The sequence below is a fragment of the Vespula vulgaris genome, chromosome 2, assembly GCF_905475345.1.
Source record: "Vespula vulgaris chromosome 2, iyVesVulg1.1, whole genome shotgun sequence".
In the NCBI taxonomy this organism is placed as follows: domain Eukaryota; kingdom Metazoa; phylum Arthropoda; class Insecta; order Hymenoptera; family Vespidae; genus Vespula; species Vespula vulgaris.
Window position 1 is genome coordinate 13,911,569 of NC_066587.1, and position 17,345 is coordinate 13,928,913.

General features: G+C 40.7%; 1 protein-coding gene across 6 annotated transcripts in view; it reads left to right on the plus strand.

Moving 5' to 3' along the window:
* LOC127062048 (basement membrane-specific heparan sulfate proteoglycan core protein-like) overlaps nucleotides 1–17,345 on the plus strand; it is a 128,739-nt gene that overhangs the window by 36,718 nt on the left and 74,676 nt on the right. For all 6 annotated transcript variants that reach the window (XM_050989651.1, XM_050989654.1, XM_050989655.1 and 3 more), the window contains one exon: nucleotides 12,500–12,660. In XM_050989651.1, the coding sequence (XP_050845608.1) occupies nucleotides 12,500–12,660 (161 nt within the window). The remainder of the gene's footprint in view (nucleotides 1–12,499; nucleotides 12,661–17,345) is intronic.

Below are 17,345 nucleotides of genomic sequence, written 5' to 3' on the forward strand. Positions count from 1 at the left end.
GCTTCGGTTTACCGGCTGACCTAGTATCTTGATCAAGAGGTAAAAGCACGGGGGAAAGGCGTATCGAGCTGTAGTATGTTGTACGGCTAAAATATGCCGCGCCCTTATAACTTCAGCCACCTTTTACCCTCGAAAACAAAAAATGCAAAAAAAAAGAAGTAACACCGAGCACTCCTTTTGTTTCATCGCCAAACGAAAAGCATAGACACGGAGAAGGACGAATACCCGACGACGACGACGACGCCAACTACGACGACGTCGGCGACGGCGACGGCGACGATTTACAACATCTGATTCAACGCCATAAAGGATTCCGAAAGGAATCGCTAAAGTAGCGACTGTAAGTGGTGAGAATAGTTGTATATGGACGGAGTTTCTTATTTACGAGAGATGAGGAAAAAAGATTTGGGCGTTTCACGAAGTAGAGAGACCTTTAGATAATTCGTTATTTATATCTACGTCGTGCTTAAGAAATCTTAATCTATCTGTTCGCGATAACTCTTCGTCCGCGCGAGGAGAATCTTTTTCTTGAGCTTTCATCGCTCGTTTCCTTACGTATGTGCGCCTTCCGGACCTAACTTTTTCGTCCCACGGCTATTTATCACTCCCCAACGAGTAGCCAGCCGCTTTCACCTCTACCCCTTCTCTTTCATCTCTTCTTCTTCTTCTTCCACCTCTTTCTCTCTTCTTTCATTCCCCGCTCGAATCGCTTCCGGTTTTCTTACTAGCAAAGATTTTCAGAAGCGAACGACGCGATGCTTCTTCCCTTCTCCTGCGGCTTCTTTTTTCCTCGGTTGTCTCGAACGTGGCCTTCGTAGGAACGTAGAGGACGTACGGTGGAGCGAGAGAGTTAAGTTCGAGTGAAAAGCGAACCTCGATGGTATGATAAGGATAGTGAGCGAGAAAAGGTAAAGGAGAAGAAGGAAGACGAGCTGGAAGAAAATGACGAAGAGAAGGAGAGGTAAAGAGGAAGGGTCGTGCCAACGAATATGACATTTTTCGAAGACGCCGAGCTCCGATGACACGAGAAAGAACGTCGCATCGTTGTCGACGTATCTAGCTTACCCCCTTACCTTACTCACCCAACTCTATCCTACTTTTACGCGTTCTCCTTTCTTCTTTTTTTTTCTTCTTCGACATGCGAAAGATTAAACCCCCGCTTTTTATAGCGACGTGCACGGTGAAGAGCCCAACCGTGTACCTACCTACTTACTTTCCTCACGCGAGGCTATTTACCAACTTTCCATGTATATCGAACGACGCTCGTTATTTCTCTCTTCTCTCTCTCTCTCTCTCTCTCTCTTTCTCTCTCTCTCTCTCTCTCTCTCTCTCTCTCCCTCCCTCCCTCCCTCCCCGACCCTCTATTTTATTATAAGACTGCACGAAAGAATGGATCGTCTCGTGGTAGTACGTAAAAGACGTCACCTAACCACCAAATAGACTAACATCGTTTTTCGACTCAAAAAAGAAATATTAATCAATACCACGTGCAAAGATAACGGAGATCGTATATCACGAAAATCTGATATAAATAACGCGTGCGTTGTATAACTCGACGACGCTTACTTGCGTGAAATTTGTACAAAGACGAAATTAAAAGGAAATTTTATGAAAAATGTGCAAGGAACAATTTATTATTTGCCGATATAATAAATTTTAAGAAATCAAATAAATTATTTGATATCAATTGATCATGTTACTCGATTCATCTTCCATACATTCAAACTCACTATAGCATCGTCCATTCTTGAAGCTTTTTAACGCTCCTCGGTAACACCTTCTTTTCGTTCTTTTCGAACTATCTTACGTCAGCAAAAGCTCGCCATGCTCCGGCGCGTCTCTTGGCACGACCGAGCCTCCGGCAAACTCGAGCGCGTCACAAGCTCGCCGCTTTTACTGTGAAAAATCTTCACCGTTGATTCTTATTTTATAAAATGTTTCGAGAAATCTCTCTCTCTCTCTCTCTCTCTCTCTCTCTCCCTCTCTCTCTTTCTCTCACTTTTTCTCTTTTTCTCTCTCTTTCTCTCTCTTTCTTTCTATCTCTCTCTTTTTTCTATTTATCTCTCTCTCTCACTCTCCATCTCTTTCTCTTCCTCGGTATCGGAAGAGCACGTAAACGGGAAATTACATTTTGCTTTCTACCTGGCGATGGTCTCGCTACGTGTATTCATTTCTTTCGTCCTACGAAGCGAATGAAAAATCAAGGATACCCATTGATACAGATTTTATACGCTAGCTTCTCATAGTAAATCCGTATGTCCGTTTTAGTACATTTTCTACACATTTATTAGAAAATCTTGTCGAGATTTATTCGTATTAACCGGAAAGCGATTTCGCAGAAGTGTCCAACTAGAAATATCCTTTGATGTTAACACGCATATGAGAAAAATTTTTGCTTTTCCTTTCTCTCTCTCTCTTTTTCTCTCTCACACATACTTTTATGGAAAACATCAGTACGAATAAAATGTGTTTGGTGGTAAATGAAGCGACGTAAAAGGCCGAGAATTGTGGCACACAGAGAAAGCTCGTTTCCAAGGGAATCGCATGAACTCTGGCGGCCAGTCAGAAATCATATCTCATTTTCGGCGAGAAACGTCTGCCTGTCTCTCTTTCTCTCTTTCTCTCCTTCTCTCTCCGTCTCTCCCTATGTCCCTTTTTTCCATCCATCTACCTCTTCTCCTCGTTCGCTGCACGAGGAGTATTACCAGCGGGATAGGAAAAAATTATGCAGCTAATCAAGAATCGCGTCTGTCGGTCCCTCGCGCGATATATCACGGAAGGATCCAGCGCGAGAAATGGCCGGGTCGGTCGACAGGTCGGATGGGTGATTTCAACGAAATGGGGAGAAGGTGGAGAGAGAGAGAGAGAGAGAGAGAGAGAGAGAGAGAGAGGAGACAGAAAGAGAGAGAAGGAAAGGTCTAGCCTTCGAAGCCGAGTCGACTCGAGCCATCGCTACCTACCACTACCATCGCTGCCACCTTCCGCGCATTTGACTTTACGAGGCGCCATCGCTCATAGAATCTTCGCTGCGATCTTTTGCGAGACCCCCTTGGGAGCTACTGGATGAGGGAGAAAAATGTCGGAGCTCGGTGGATCGATGAGTTTGCATTAAACATCTCGAGCGGGATTCCTCGTGCGAACTCGTTCTCGCGTTTCATACCATCGCCGATGATTTTTGCAAATCTTTCTTCTCCTCGTTTATTTTTCGTATAATAAAAAAAAAGGAAAGAAAAGAAAAGAAGAAAAAGGAGTTCTCTTTATGAAGATACTAAACAATCTCTCTCTCTCTCTCTCTCTCTCTCTCTCTCTCTCTCTCTCTCTCTCTCTCTCTCTCTCTCTCTATCTATCTATCTATCTTTCTCTCCCTTTGCTTCTCTCGATTAAAAATAGAATAATCCGACAAACGATGAAAACACATTAATCGAAAGATGTATCACAACAGACCGGATGATCGAAGATGAAAGAGAATTTGTCATTGTTTCTTTCTTGAATTTTCTCGTAGATTTAAAGTCCAAGCATAGCGAATATAGTTTACGAAGAGATAGCAAAAGACTTTAGGAGAGCGAGTCTTCCCTTTCCTTTCCGGTAGGTTTCTAGCAGTAAAAGACGTGCGACTCGAGTCGAAACTAAGTGGAAAAGGAAAAGGAAAAAGACAACGAGAGAAGAAAAACGAGGACGACGGCGTCGTCGCTGTTGCCGACTACGACTACGGTAAAGGTACGAGACTCGCCCAGGGCAGTAATAATATCGGGAAGGTCGAGCTTATACTGCGGTGAGGTTTTCCCGATAGTTCGAACCCCGAACTTTCTGACGAAGTTGCGAAGCTTTAAAGCGAAAGCTTCAACGGGGTTTCGCGCCTGACGAAACTCTTTTCCTTTCCTACGAACTTGCGTGCCTGTGTGTGTGTGTATATGAGTGTATGTGTATATAAGTAAGGAGTCGACGTTCTCGCCTCGCTTGGACTATCTTGGAAAGGAAAAAAATGATATGTTCGAAAAGAATACCGGTGGTATTAACTTCCCTCGCGAATGTACTTATCACGGAATTCTCATATTATAAAAGTTCCCGACTCGGTCCTTTCTACTTTCCCTGGCAGTTCGAATTTTCTCGCCGCCAGCGCGTTTCGGGAGTTCAACAAAGGAAGGTTTTATTACAACGTACTTCATTGTATCGTAGAGAAAAGGTCGTTATCGAAGTCTTTAATGGTCATCTTTTATCGAACGATACCTTTTTAGCGTTCTAGGAAAAGTTGGAAAAGCGTTAAGAGCCCGTCAGTACACACGAGGCGAGACCTACTTTCCACCTATGATTTCTTTTTTTTTCTCTTTCTACTCTCCTCTCTCTCTCTCTCTCTCTCTCTCTCTTTCTCTACGAATCGGCTCGGCTATGTTGCATAAGCAGAATTCATAACTTTTCGTGAGAGATTACAATGCTTTCTTTTTTACGAAAAAGAAAGAAACAGGGAGAGAGAGAGAGAGAGAGAGAGAGAGAGAGAGAGAGAGAGAGAGAAAGAGAGAATGCGACGACATTACGTCGAAGCGAAGATGAAACTTCTCGGAAATGTGAAACACGGAACTAATTAATTATTACCACTCTGGGATATAATTCTCAGAATTAATACACTGTCCGGAATAATTCGTTCGTTGGTACGTCAAAACGTGCCACAACGAAATAAATTTTAATAATAAAACGAGTATGACTGATTAACATGCGCGTATCACGCACGTAGAGATATTCGTTGCTCGTTAAAAATTAACCATACACTCTGTACCAAGTTGACATCGACTTTACTGCCGTGCAAGCTAAAAATTAATAGGTACGTTTAACATTTCCAAAAAACGTCTAACATTTGCGAGATACTACAGTATATAAATATTCTTCGCTATGAAAATTTTTTAATAGTTGTGAAAGTAACGATTCTATGTAACTTTTGTCCTCTTAATATTATTTCATTAATATTATGTAACAGTTTTATAATCAAAGTGCTCGTTACTTAGTAATTTTTGAAAAATTCAATAACGGGATAAGAGAAAAAGCGAACGATCGTTAAAACGAATTCTATGTCGAAGAACCGCGCGATATCGATAAATGGTTTATTCTCTCATCGTTGTATCCGTGTCAAATCGAATTAGGCAACAGGAAATCCGGTCGAAATCTCGACTAAACAGAGTAAATCAGGACATGCAATTACAGAAACATCGTTTCACTGTTGCAAACTCTCGGTCGAGAAGGGTCGGCAAACATTTCGGTCACGTCGAAGTGTAATGGTCAGTAAATAACAAATAACTCCGTCTAACTCCAAATTCGGAGCTTCTTCTTCTTCTTCTTCTTCTTCTTCTTCTCGTTCTTCATTGAGAGAAACGGCCGAAGCTATTCCAAGTTCCGCGGAGTATACGCACGCGGTATGCTTTCTTAAATCCTCTCTATGCTAGTTAAAGAAAGCCCGACATAATTCGGAACACTATTTTTTCATTTTGAACAAAGCGATATCTCAAGTAATTTAACTTGATATGCAATATATAATATAAATCTATTCTACCTTCTTCATAGATACTACCCTTTTTGTTTCTTTTCGAATCTAGATACTCTTCGTTAAATTACGACGGTCATCGATAGAGAGCACGTCGTAGCATAAATCGCGATAGACGATATAGTACGAACGTTAAGAGAATGGCTGTCGGAGAAGAAAGGGTATCTCCACAACCTTCAATAGGAACGTTCGCTAAGGCGAAAGACGAAATTCGCGACGTTGCACTTATCCACCGAAAACGGGATCGAAATTTCTAACAAGTTCGAGTTTGTCTCGTCTTCTTATTGTACTCGAGGGCTTCGAGTCAAGTGTCCTGCCCAATTCGAGATCCCACATACGTTCACGCCAACCCCTTAAAATCCTGCGATCGCTCACATCGACCCTTCGTGATCTCGTAGCTCGGTCGCACGTACATCTTGCTCTACATGCGAAAGGGTATTCTACAGGGCGCTCTTCCGCCACAGGATTGGCCGTTCTCCGTGGGCCACGAAGGACGTTCGTAAACTTGACCATTTACTTCGGACGAGCCTGGCATATTTCTACATTACTCGCGCGAATGGACCCGAAAATACTACATCCATAATAAATATCTACCTATATGGTGTGGGCTCGAGTTATACGACGGAATATCGATCAATTGAAAGTTCGCAAAAGTGGAGCTTCGGTTCGATTCAAAGAGAACTCATCGAAATGAATGCTTGTCGGACTCTCGAGTTCGCCTCGACCTAGAAGAACTAGAAGCTTTACATGAAATATTTGAGACTTCTCTATTGGTGTTATCCTATATATGTACATAAATAGATACACACGTGCTTACATATGTACATATATAGACACGAACATGTACATATATATATGTGTGTATATATATATATGCGTTATATATAATATATTACAGAATTCTATCGTTATTTGCTTAGGAATAGTCGAAACAAACGTTGACATCAGACAGTCTAATTATCCCACAAACGTAACACGTACCTCGCGGGCCAAAATGTACGATGCCTGTCACAAGTAGTGTGTACTATTTCTAAGCAACCACACCAACGTCAACTTCTCGCTTCTCACCCTTTCTCTCACGATTCTTTCGAGCAAAGAGTAAACATGTAGACTGCGAACTTTCGAGCTGTCCGGATTCTCGTATTCACGAGCTCGCTCGACTGCGTTCTGCTTTTTGTTCCCGGTATACAGGTACTCCGCAAATATCTCGAAACGTGCAATTTCACATGGATTACAATACAAGCACTTTGCCACAGGATTATTTGCTTTATCCAATTTACTTTACGATTCACAACCGCGACCCTTTTCACTTTGAGAGCCACTCTCTAAGAAAGGATTATTAATATCTTCGTTCCCTGAACTTTACAAAGAAATACTTTAAGATGGAATTCTCGCTACTCGCAGAGGAACACCGAGAAAAATAAAAAAAGAACGAGTAAGAAAGAAAGAAAGCTTGGACTTTAACGTCCAATGGAGGACACGAAATAATATCGTGACGTTTCACTTTTGAAAGATAGCCAAGACAATTTTTGCACGTGTCTTTCATCGAGTAATGCTTTATTTTCTTTAAAAAAAAAAAAAAAAAAAGAAAGAAAGAAAAAAATTCGTGACATGAACAATCACGGCGAGAAGGCGGCCGAAGAAACTTCAGAAAATTTCGTTTGATGCAAGAAAACGGTAACATGGTGAATGTATTCACAAGAGAAAATCTGTTTACAGCGACTCTATTTACGTAACATGTGTGGTACCCTATGCAAACCATTCAGCTAATAGAATATATTCACGGTTTTGCCCCCCGAGGAAACATAAGGGGTTCAGACCCCGTGACTGGTAACCACTCCGCTGGTATGTCGTTATCGCAAATTCGCTCCCTCTTCCTCTTCCTCATTTTCCTCTTTTCATGGCTCGAAACTTAACAATGCAGCTAGCGGTGCCTGGCACTGCTTTCTCCCTGCCTCTTCTCCTCTTCCACTATTTCATCGACGAACCACTCTCTGCTTCGCGCCGTTACCATAATTGCCAGGAAAACCCCCGTCGACCGTTAAATCTTCTCGTCCTATAATCCTCGTGGTTTCTCTCGTGTCACGCGATTTATCCTTGTCTTTCCTAAATTCCCAATTGAATCGATTAACTCTTTCTCTCTCTCCCTCTCTCTCTCTCTCTCTCTTTCTCTCTCTTTCTCTCCCTCCCTTAGCTATCGATTTTCGATCATACCAACATTATTCAAAGGATCTCCGTTGACTTTAAAGATACTTCCGGTTATGTTTTAACTAAATATCTCCTCAATACTTTAATCAACACCTTTCATCTTTCTTTAATCACTTCGTCGGAAAATATTTTGTAAAAGTAGCTCGTTATAACGTTACGAGGAATATTGCCGTCGACGTTATCGTCGTAGTTTAATACTTTTATTAAATACCTAACACTTCTCTCGAGAATGAGGACGGTTATAGAACGAAGACCAGTTATCGCCTTGTCGGAGGAAAGTTCAATGTCGATGAGAAACTCTATAGGAAAAGAATATCGTTAATGATGTTATCGATGCTCGACGAAGTTAGAACTCTCGGATATCTATTTTTCGATACGAACCACGAAAATTACAGATGGACGAGGAAATTTTAACTATGCAAATAATCTAGACTTTATCGAATATAAATGTTTACTGCATATACATAAGTTAATGGATATGTCGCAGATATGATTTCCACAAAACATATTCAAATCATGAATTATTATTTCATATGTAGTGGAGAAATTGCGATCGAAATGTGATTGTCTATCCATCGTTCTATCCTTTCGCTTAGCTATCCCATCCAACTCGAAACTCCTATTGGAATAGTTAAAATATTTAAATCAGCGGTACGTGCACGTAAAGTAGCTTTCGTTAAAATAACATTTGACGGTACAATACGCGCGAATCCAGGCGGTACAGGTCGCGGCCAACTTTACAGGCCGCTGCCAAAGCTGCTGGCGCACTGTTGAATATTTTAATTGAGTAATTAGAAAGCCACGTTTCTCTTGACTTCGTTTACGGCTGCGCCAGAAGGTGCTCGTTCCGACTCCGAATTAACTTTCACCTTTAATACTTTTACGGTTTTGACAAACGAACGAACGAACAAACGAACGAACGAACGTAGCATCGAAAGAACGAACGAACGAACGAACGAAAGAACGAACGTAACTACTTGCGTATGTATTACAGTGCGATTAGAGAAAAAAAAACAACAGAAGTTAGAAAAGAGTAGACAAAACGTTCCTAGCGCGAAACAGAAGACGCATTGTATTCAGGCTTTTAAAGCATCTTCATTATGCTAATGGCTACTCGTATTTTCCTGAGAATCATACGAACTTAGATATGTACGTACCAGCGTATATGTGTTCGGTGAAAGCTCCTAAAGAAAAAAGGAATTTTCAGTTTTCTTTTTTCCATCTGCGGAATTTTCGAATTTTATCGCGCGATATTTCATTTTTTGAGAGGACGCAACGGTTCTCTCGGAAGAGCTTGGCTATTTCGTATCCATAGCGTCGCAGTCGAAATCGATGTAAATCGAGAAACGCGCCGGGGAGGAAAACGATCGCCGGAGACAAAGCAGTGGTGTAGAACGAACGCTTCGGTCCGTGCCGAGAGACCGAAATTCGATGTTCGAAATCAACGATACGACGATACTTTCAAAGTATAGCTCTGTTGTCGTCGTCGTCGTCGTCGTCGTCGTCGTTTCAAGCTCGAGACTATCCCACGCGCTACTTGCATGGGAAAGTACAAGAGCTCGTTGGAAAACTATTCGATAGAAGTGTCTCCTACTGATATTTGTTTCCTCTCTCGATGTTGTCATATAGAAAACGATAAACAAATATCGTTCTGGGTCAACGGTATTCTCTTTCTCTCTTTCTCTCTCTTTTTCCTTTTCTATCTCTCAACAAAACCAAATCTGGATATCTTCATTCCATGTTAAACGTTTAAACCAAAGAATATACTCTCTCTCTCTCTCTCCTTCTCTTCTTTTTCTTCTACGGCTTCGAAATTGGGAATAAACTTGGAATAAAATAAAAGAAAGAATGAGAGAAGAGTGAGAGGAAAAGAGAAGGAGAGACACGATCGTTGACCGCAACGTGGCCAAATTCGAAACCGAAATCGACGATACGAGACCTCCCTTTCTCTCGCTTCCTCTCTCATCCTTTTTCTCTTTCTATCCTATTCAACGTTTTACCACCGAAAGGTATCGCCCTACCGTGCTTTTGGCCAAGTTCTCGAATCTTGGGGGTGCGGCTCGAAGAACTCGGCGTACGTGCCGAGACTCGAAGGTACGAACTTTGGGTGTTAGCCAAGAGGCGTGGAGCCTTGTTCTCTCTCTCTCTCTCTCTCTCTCTCTCTCTCTCTCTCTCTCTCTCTTCCCTTCTCCTCCTTCTCTCGATTTTCTTGTTCTTATCCTTTTTCCTTCTTTTCTCTTGGACTACGATATTTTTTCTCGGTCACCGGCCTGTCAACGAAGTATTGTTCCCGCAAAACGAAGAAGGTATACGGTCGAATTTATATATGGTGCACGAGATGGTGGTGCAACGTATGCGGTCAGAATATGTACTAAAGTGTGTAACCACTGAGAAGGGATACACTGTGGCAAGATGTTGCCTGGTAATAGTTTAGTTTGAAAAGGACCGATGGTGAAAATAAATCCATTAGGAAGTTTACATTTATTTCTCAGATATTCCGATCTGATTTATAAAAATATTTGATAACATCAAAATCGTTATTAATTATTGTTAAGAATTTAATTTTTCGTTGGAAAAAATTAATACAGATATTAACGAAGCTTGGTAATAAAAATAACGATCCCCTAAAAATAATGGAATGGATCGATACCTCCGTCGAAGCTCTCCTCGCGCTCTTATTCCTTTATCTATCGTCTCCACTTTCATATTTCATATCTCTCAGCGTAAATCCAATCTGCGCGGAATGAAAAATGTTTCACTCGGAAATTGTATGACGTATATCTCATATCGTAAGCTTTTACACGCCTCTCCCATAAAGCTCTCTCTTATTTAGATAAATATCGTAATTATTTTGATGCAGGTTAGAGAAAAAAATAAGAAAAAATCCCGGACATCGCAACGGTAAATTTTACATTATTTAATAATCGATTAAATTGTAAGTTTTCAAACCATAACTAAAATGTTGAGATAAAAGATCGTAATATTCAAAGTTATTTCACCTTATCGTCTTAGCGATCTGTTTACGATATAAACAATCCCATTGACGTCCGTTGTATCGAACGAGTGAAATATCAAAAATCGAAAAATGTAAAAAGAAAAAAAGAAAAATAAATTAACTTACATTTATTAAAGAATTCAAATAGTTTATCGAGGATTAATCGACTCGCGATGCATTCGGCCTTGCCTTTATCTTCGTCATGTAACGGCTTTTCATAACGCGGTAAAAATCACTGACACGTTCGTAATGCACTTCCAACAAAATCCGCTTCCATGGGGGGCGAATGTGTGCCACTACTCGACAATACACCGCGTATTTATCGTTCCTCGCCCTCCCAACAGAATTGAGGCACGGACCTGTGCATTCGTGAAAAGAAAAAAAAGGAACAATCGCAATCGTTCTCAATCCATCCGCCTCCCACTCCCCCGGACTCCATCGACCGATTTACCACCAACGCAGAGATCCTATCGACGCAGAGATAGAGAAATAATTTTACGTCGACTCGTCAGCGTCCCGCATTGCGTTCGCTCGCGGCTCGTCGATGCCTTTGAGCGTTTCTTCACAATACGCGCGATATTGCACCGATATCGTCCGACGATTTCCGACAATTTTACGTCTACCTGCCTCATACAAATTTCAATTTCTAGCAGTCGCGTCGCACTGCCCATCTCCCTCACCCTATTTGCCTCGAACACAATGGGGAAATTCTATCGAGCTTGTCGTTTCTCGTATGCTCGCAACATCGACGAATCTTTGCTTTTCTTTTGTTATTTTATTCAATCATCTTTGAACTAGGAATATATTTCCTCATTGTAAAAAGAAATAAATAAAGAAACAGATAACATAATTTCCATTGATTAACAGATTTTTAACACGATTTCGCGAAATGGATAAACGATAAACCAATCCTACCAATCATTATTATCCTACAGCTCGAATATTATTTTATTCGGTAAAAATATTTAATGGCATTAATATACAAATATATAAATGTAGAGGTGTAGAAATCATCTCGAGAATACAAATCGCTTTAACACCATTTGGAAGTAGGAAAAGAGAAATGTGCAATGATAAAGGATAAGGAAGAGCGAAAGAGAAACAAAGAGAACAGGAACGCCGAACTTCACTTATTGTTAGATATTAGTTTATAAACTATGTACAGTAATTTCAGGCTCAAAGGAGACGTTATAGATAGGTGGAATCGCGGTGTTCCATAACAGACAGTTAAAATTTTATAATGTACTCTCGACAGCGATAGTACAATGTATTACCTACTCCCTCTTCCTCCTTTCCTTTCTCTCTCTCTCTCTCTCTCTCTCTCTCTCTCTCTCTCTTTCTCTTTCTGTCTCTCTCCTTCTCTCTCTCTCTCTCTCTTACACACTCTCCCTCTGGCTCTTCCTTCTATTTCCAGCACGCTCCGTACAAATACAATTACCTTGGGGCTGCAAAGTTGGCAAAGTTATCCTAGACTACAAGCAAGGTCTCGCTGATCCTAACGCTGCAGACACGGAAGGATAGAGCAACCAACTGTGTTCATTCGTTTCAGTCTCGATATCTATCCTTTGTCCTTCGGAAACTCACTGATACGACTACATCGTTTCAATTGCAAGATTATGTTGACACCATTTGTTTTTCTCTTGTTCTTTAATCTACTTTTTTCGGACGATCGCAAACAATAAAAAAAAGTACAAAGAACAAAAATAATTAAAACAAGCTCGATCATCGTCCGTGTTCTCTACAAAAAACGTTTCTCTTTTTCGTAGGTGAGTCCGGCAGCGTGAGCAGTGTGAACGTCGATCACGGTAAGCCGACGAATTCATGGGCCAGACCTCAATTCGACGACATCGCACCAAAAAATATCACTGCCATCGTTGGTCAGACAGCGGAGCTTAATTGTTACGTTAAACGTCCAGGTGATCGTGTGGTGAGTAAAACGATGTATCGTATAACACTGTGTTGATAATTTTCTTGCAATAATCTCCGTTCGGCCACTTAAGTAAGCTCGTTAAGCTTGTTAAATAGAGGCGATCAGTATCGTTCGTAATTGCCAGTCTAAAAAACGATAAAAGAATTCGCAAGTGCCTCGAGCACGTGATTCCCATGAATCGTTCATGTAACGTGTTAAAGTTATCGAAAAGATTCGTGATAGAAAGGGAAGAAAGAAAGGTACAGAAGAGAAGAGAGAGAGAGAGAGAGAGAGAGAGAGAGAGAGAGAGAGAGAGAAAAGGAATGAAGGAAAAAAATAGATGATGGATAACGATGCACGATATAACGCAAATTATGAGAACGCATGCTATAGAAAAGGTGCTTGACTAAAAAAAGATGGGATTATCGATTCGAAGGTTCATGCCTTCGAGCGAGAGCGCGAACTCGCATTTTTTGGCGATCTTTTTCTATAAAGAAATTCTTCAATGGCGCATATGCCGACAAGTTGAAAGAGCCTGCCTACGTTCGAGTAGAACGACTCTTCGAATTCTATCGAGCGCGAGGAGAACCTTTAAAGGTCCTTATATAGTAGAATCTCGTATGAATAGCCTGGCTGGATGGCTGGTTGGTTGGTTGGTTGGTACCTAACGCACTTAACCGTATATGATTATCACGTGCAAGCATTTAGGCGCGACTGCGACGAAATAATAATCGGACGTCTGCTTATTAAATAATAATATTAAGGTAACTATGCTTTCTAGAATGTCGCCGGTACCGTCGTTCTCGGTGTTCCGCCTAATCTCGCGCTCTGTGATTACGATAATAGGGCAGGGATTTGCATTTAACGCTTGGACGTCCCTAGCGAGAGCTGCACCGAGTTCACTCGTTTGTTTGCTTATTACTATTATTATGTTGTGAGTGCGAGTAACGGAAGAAAAAGCATACGCGAAAATATCGGATAGAATGAGAAAAGGAAAAAAAAAGAGAGGGAGAGGAAAGAGAAAAGAAAAAGAAGCAGAATCTGGGAGATTTCGAGTCGGACGATTTCAGCGGCGGTATCAACGCTGTGGAAAATTTCCAAGGAATAAATTATTTATTGAAAACCGAACACGCAACGAGTGCGGAATCGTAATTGAACGGATGTAGTCCGTTTCACGATTCGTTCGTTCATTTGTTCGTTCATTCGCATGTACCGAGCTTGTAACGCCATACTTTATAGTTAACTACATACGCGTATCTATATAGCGAACGATACACATATGCCCTATAATTAAGCGTTTAATTGCGTGGTACTCGAAGATACGTACGTTCGAACAAGTTCTCTATCTCTCTTAACGTAATTTAACAGGCGTTCGTAAAACGCGATAGATTTTAATTGCATCAAGAAGTGGAAAAAGCTACTGTACTTTCGCCCTTAATGAAAGTCTGGAAGTCGAGACGCGCTTTTATAAACATCCTACAAATAAAAACTGGTTCTTGAACGAAACCCTCGCACCTCTCTCTCTCTCTCTCTCTCTCTCCCTCTCTCTCTTTCTCCCTCTCTGTTTTTCTCTTTCTCTCACTATCCCTTTCTCTCTCTATCTATTTCTCTCGAGTACACCAAGATTTAATCAGATTTCTATCCTACGAGTTCTTCCACTTCTACTTCCTCCTCCTACTTCCCAATTATTGTAACTGCTTTGCAACTTTGAAAAACTTGGCTCTTTCTTCCTTTTTACTATACAGCCTTTTCTGCTTACCGCCTGCCTCCATTCTTCTATTGCCTTTACGGTTCGTGGAATAGACGAAGGCCCCTTACCTCGACTCCATCGTCGTTCAAAATGCGCGACTTTCATCGTTCGTAATTATCTGTAATTATGCATCGGACCTCTCTCAACGATCGTTTCTGTTTACTCACGAAGATATTCGAAAGTTTTGTAACATCGTAATCATTCTCGTAAGTTTACGCTTCTGGACGTAACGTAAATCACGCTCGTCGGAAAACGGAAACTTTCTTCGTCCTACTATTAATGGAATCTTGATACGCTTAGAAACTGAATTAATAGTACTACACTACGAATTGTAGGATCCCGAGGGAGTTTGATCAAGATTCAAATTTTATACTAAAATATTGACATATAGATATATATATATATCGATCGAATTACAGAGAAATCGAACTGTTCCGTTGCGAGATGATATGAGCACAAAAGATTTTGGATAATCACGAGCCCTTGCAAATTAGCAGTAGTTTCAATATGCATATCGAGTCCGAGAGATATTCTAGTAAATTTAATGACCGTGTAACATTCACTTCCACTGCATATCCTAATGGAGTTTCGGTGGAAAGCCGAGCACCGCGTGTTCGTACTTCCACACATGTTCTTTATGTAGAAGTAGATGATATCGTGGAACGCGTACCCATTATAGTCGTAAATATGAATATCTATTAAACGTTAATGTTATGGTCGAATATTGTACGGATACAAATGAACGTCATCGGATCTGTTTAAATATATTAATAAATGGAGATATAGTACAAAGACCTATGATCTGATACGATAATGTAACGTAATTATTACAAGAGAAGAGACAAAAACTTCTTCACGAATTCGATTTCAATAAAGATATCTATATAGAGAGAGAAAGAGAGAGAGAGAGAGAGTCTTTGCCGATAAAAATCACTATTTTTTGATCTCTGAAGTATACTTAGAGACGGGAAAGGTATTCGTTAAATCTCTAGTTTCATCCTAGCTACCCTCTGAAAATTCTAAAATAGTGGTATGAGATATATGATATATGTAAATGAACGTACATAGATTCGATATATAGGCGATAGTTCGTTAGTATAGGTAGGATATGTAGGTAGAGGGGTTTTGGCCACACAAGGGTTACCTTTTAATTGCCAGATACGAGAGTCTCGAATGCATGGGAAGAAGCGAATACCGGTTAGAACAGGATCGTGCAGTCGAGCAGGGGGTGGCTTCAACCTGGCCCAAGCTGGCTTTCAACCTGGCTTCGGCCAAATGAACCGATCAAGCATACTCGACGAAGTGACTGCAAGGGATATGGGTCTGTTCGATTCTCTCTCCTATCTCTTGCAACACGTATATGTATGTACATATCTAACGTATAGACATTATACGAGCGAAACAGAAAACCGTTCATACACATCAACTACACCTGTGTCCGGTAATGATCAAAGCCCTTTAAGATCCGTTCCATGAACGGCATTGATGCGGTATACTACCGGATTTCGGCACTTCGAATTTTCCTTCAAAGTTACCTATTGCATCCGTTGAAATTTATAAATCCGTGTTACGTTCGATGGTCATTCATTCCGTCGTGGCTTTTAAAACGGTGGAAAGAAAATGGATAGAGGATAGAGGTCGGCTCTGTTGAAAGACGGATAAAAAGAAAAAAACGAATCGATCGATCGAACGACGTATTAATTAACGTTCCTGCTCTTCGGCATCGTTAAATGACAAACGACACTCGGGGCAACTCGAATCGATGACGATACGCTGCTTTCGAGAATATTAAAATCTCGAAAGAAAACCGACAAAGGTATCCGGGTCTGTGAGTTTCGAATTCCAATCAACCTTTTTTTTATTCTTTTCTTGAAACAAGCGCGTGTTCCATGATTAAACCGAAATAAAAAGCGTCGAAAAAGGCATCGAGGATTCGTTGAAAATTGGTCTTATTTAACCACGATAATCTTTTCCATATAAAAAGCAATCGCGTTTCGAAGATATCTCCGAAGGATATCTCACGGATCTCATCGATCTTTCCGTTTGAACCTATGTACTGGAACCTATCTCTGACGCAACCGAAAATATGATATTTATGCATCGCATATATCAACGAATCACGACACATTCCCGTTCTACTCCCATCGAAAACTCGAGATAACGAATTTTATTATAACGCTCGGTCCTTCGCAAATCGTAAATCTGTGCGGGATGGTAATGTACGCGAGCCGAAAGTCGCGAAAAATTTGCGCGAGCACGAACTTTCGCGGAAGTAAATTTGAAAAAGATTGCGAGAAACTTCGTTCCGCCGGCGTTTCTCGCGAATTTGAAAAGAGAAAAATTTATACATACGCGTACATACATATATCCATATATACATACATCATGCATACATACATACATACATACATACATACATACATACATACATACATACGCGATTCTAATCGTAAACGTCGCGTTAATGTCGTGGAAATTCCAAAATCCTTTCGATTCGAAAAGGAGATAGCGAATTATTAGACAAGGACAACGTCTTGAAAGGGAAAGAACAAGAAACAAAAATCTATAAACGTTCCTTTCAGATTCTAGAATGAAAGAGGGACGAGGAAAAAAAGAATGAAGTAAGGGAAAAGAAAGAAAAAAATGGTGACGACAATTTCCCGTCTGGATCGTGCTAATTTATATGACAATCTAGGCAGTCGAATTACTGCTTGTTAACGAGTAACGCGGTAAATGTAATTCGTCGAAATGAAATGGCAACACTACTATGTAAGGGAACGAAGAGAAAACGTTGATTGTTAAATTACCTCTTCGTTTGAGGAAAAGTGGATGCAGCATCCCTGCTTTGCACATCTCTCTCTCTCTTTCTCTCTCTCTCTTTCTCTCTCTCTCTCTCTCTCTCTCTATCTATCTATCTATCTATCTATCTATCTATCTATCTATCTCTCTGTCT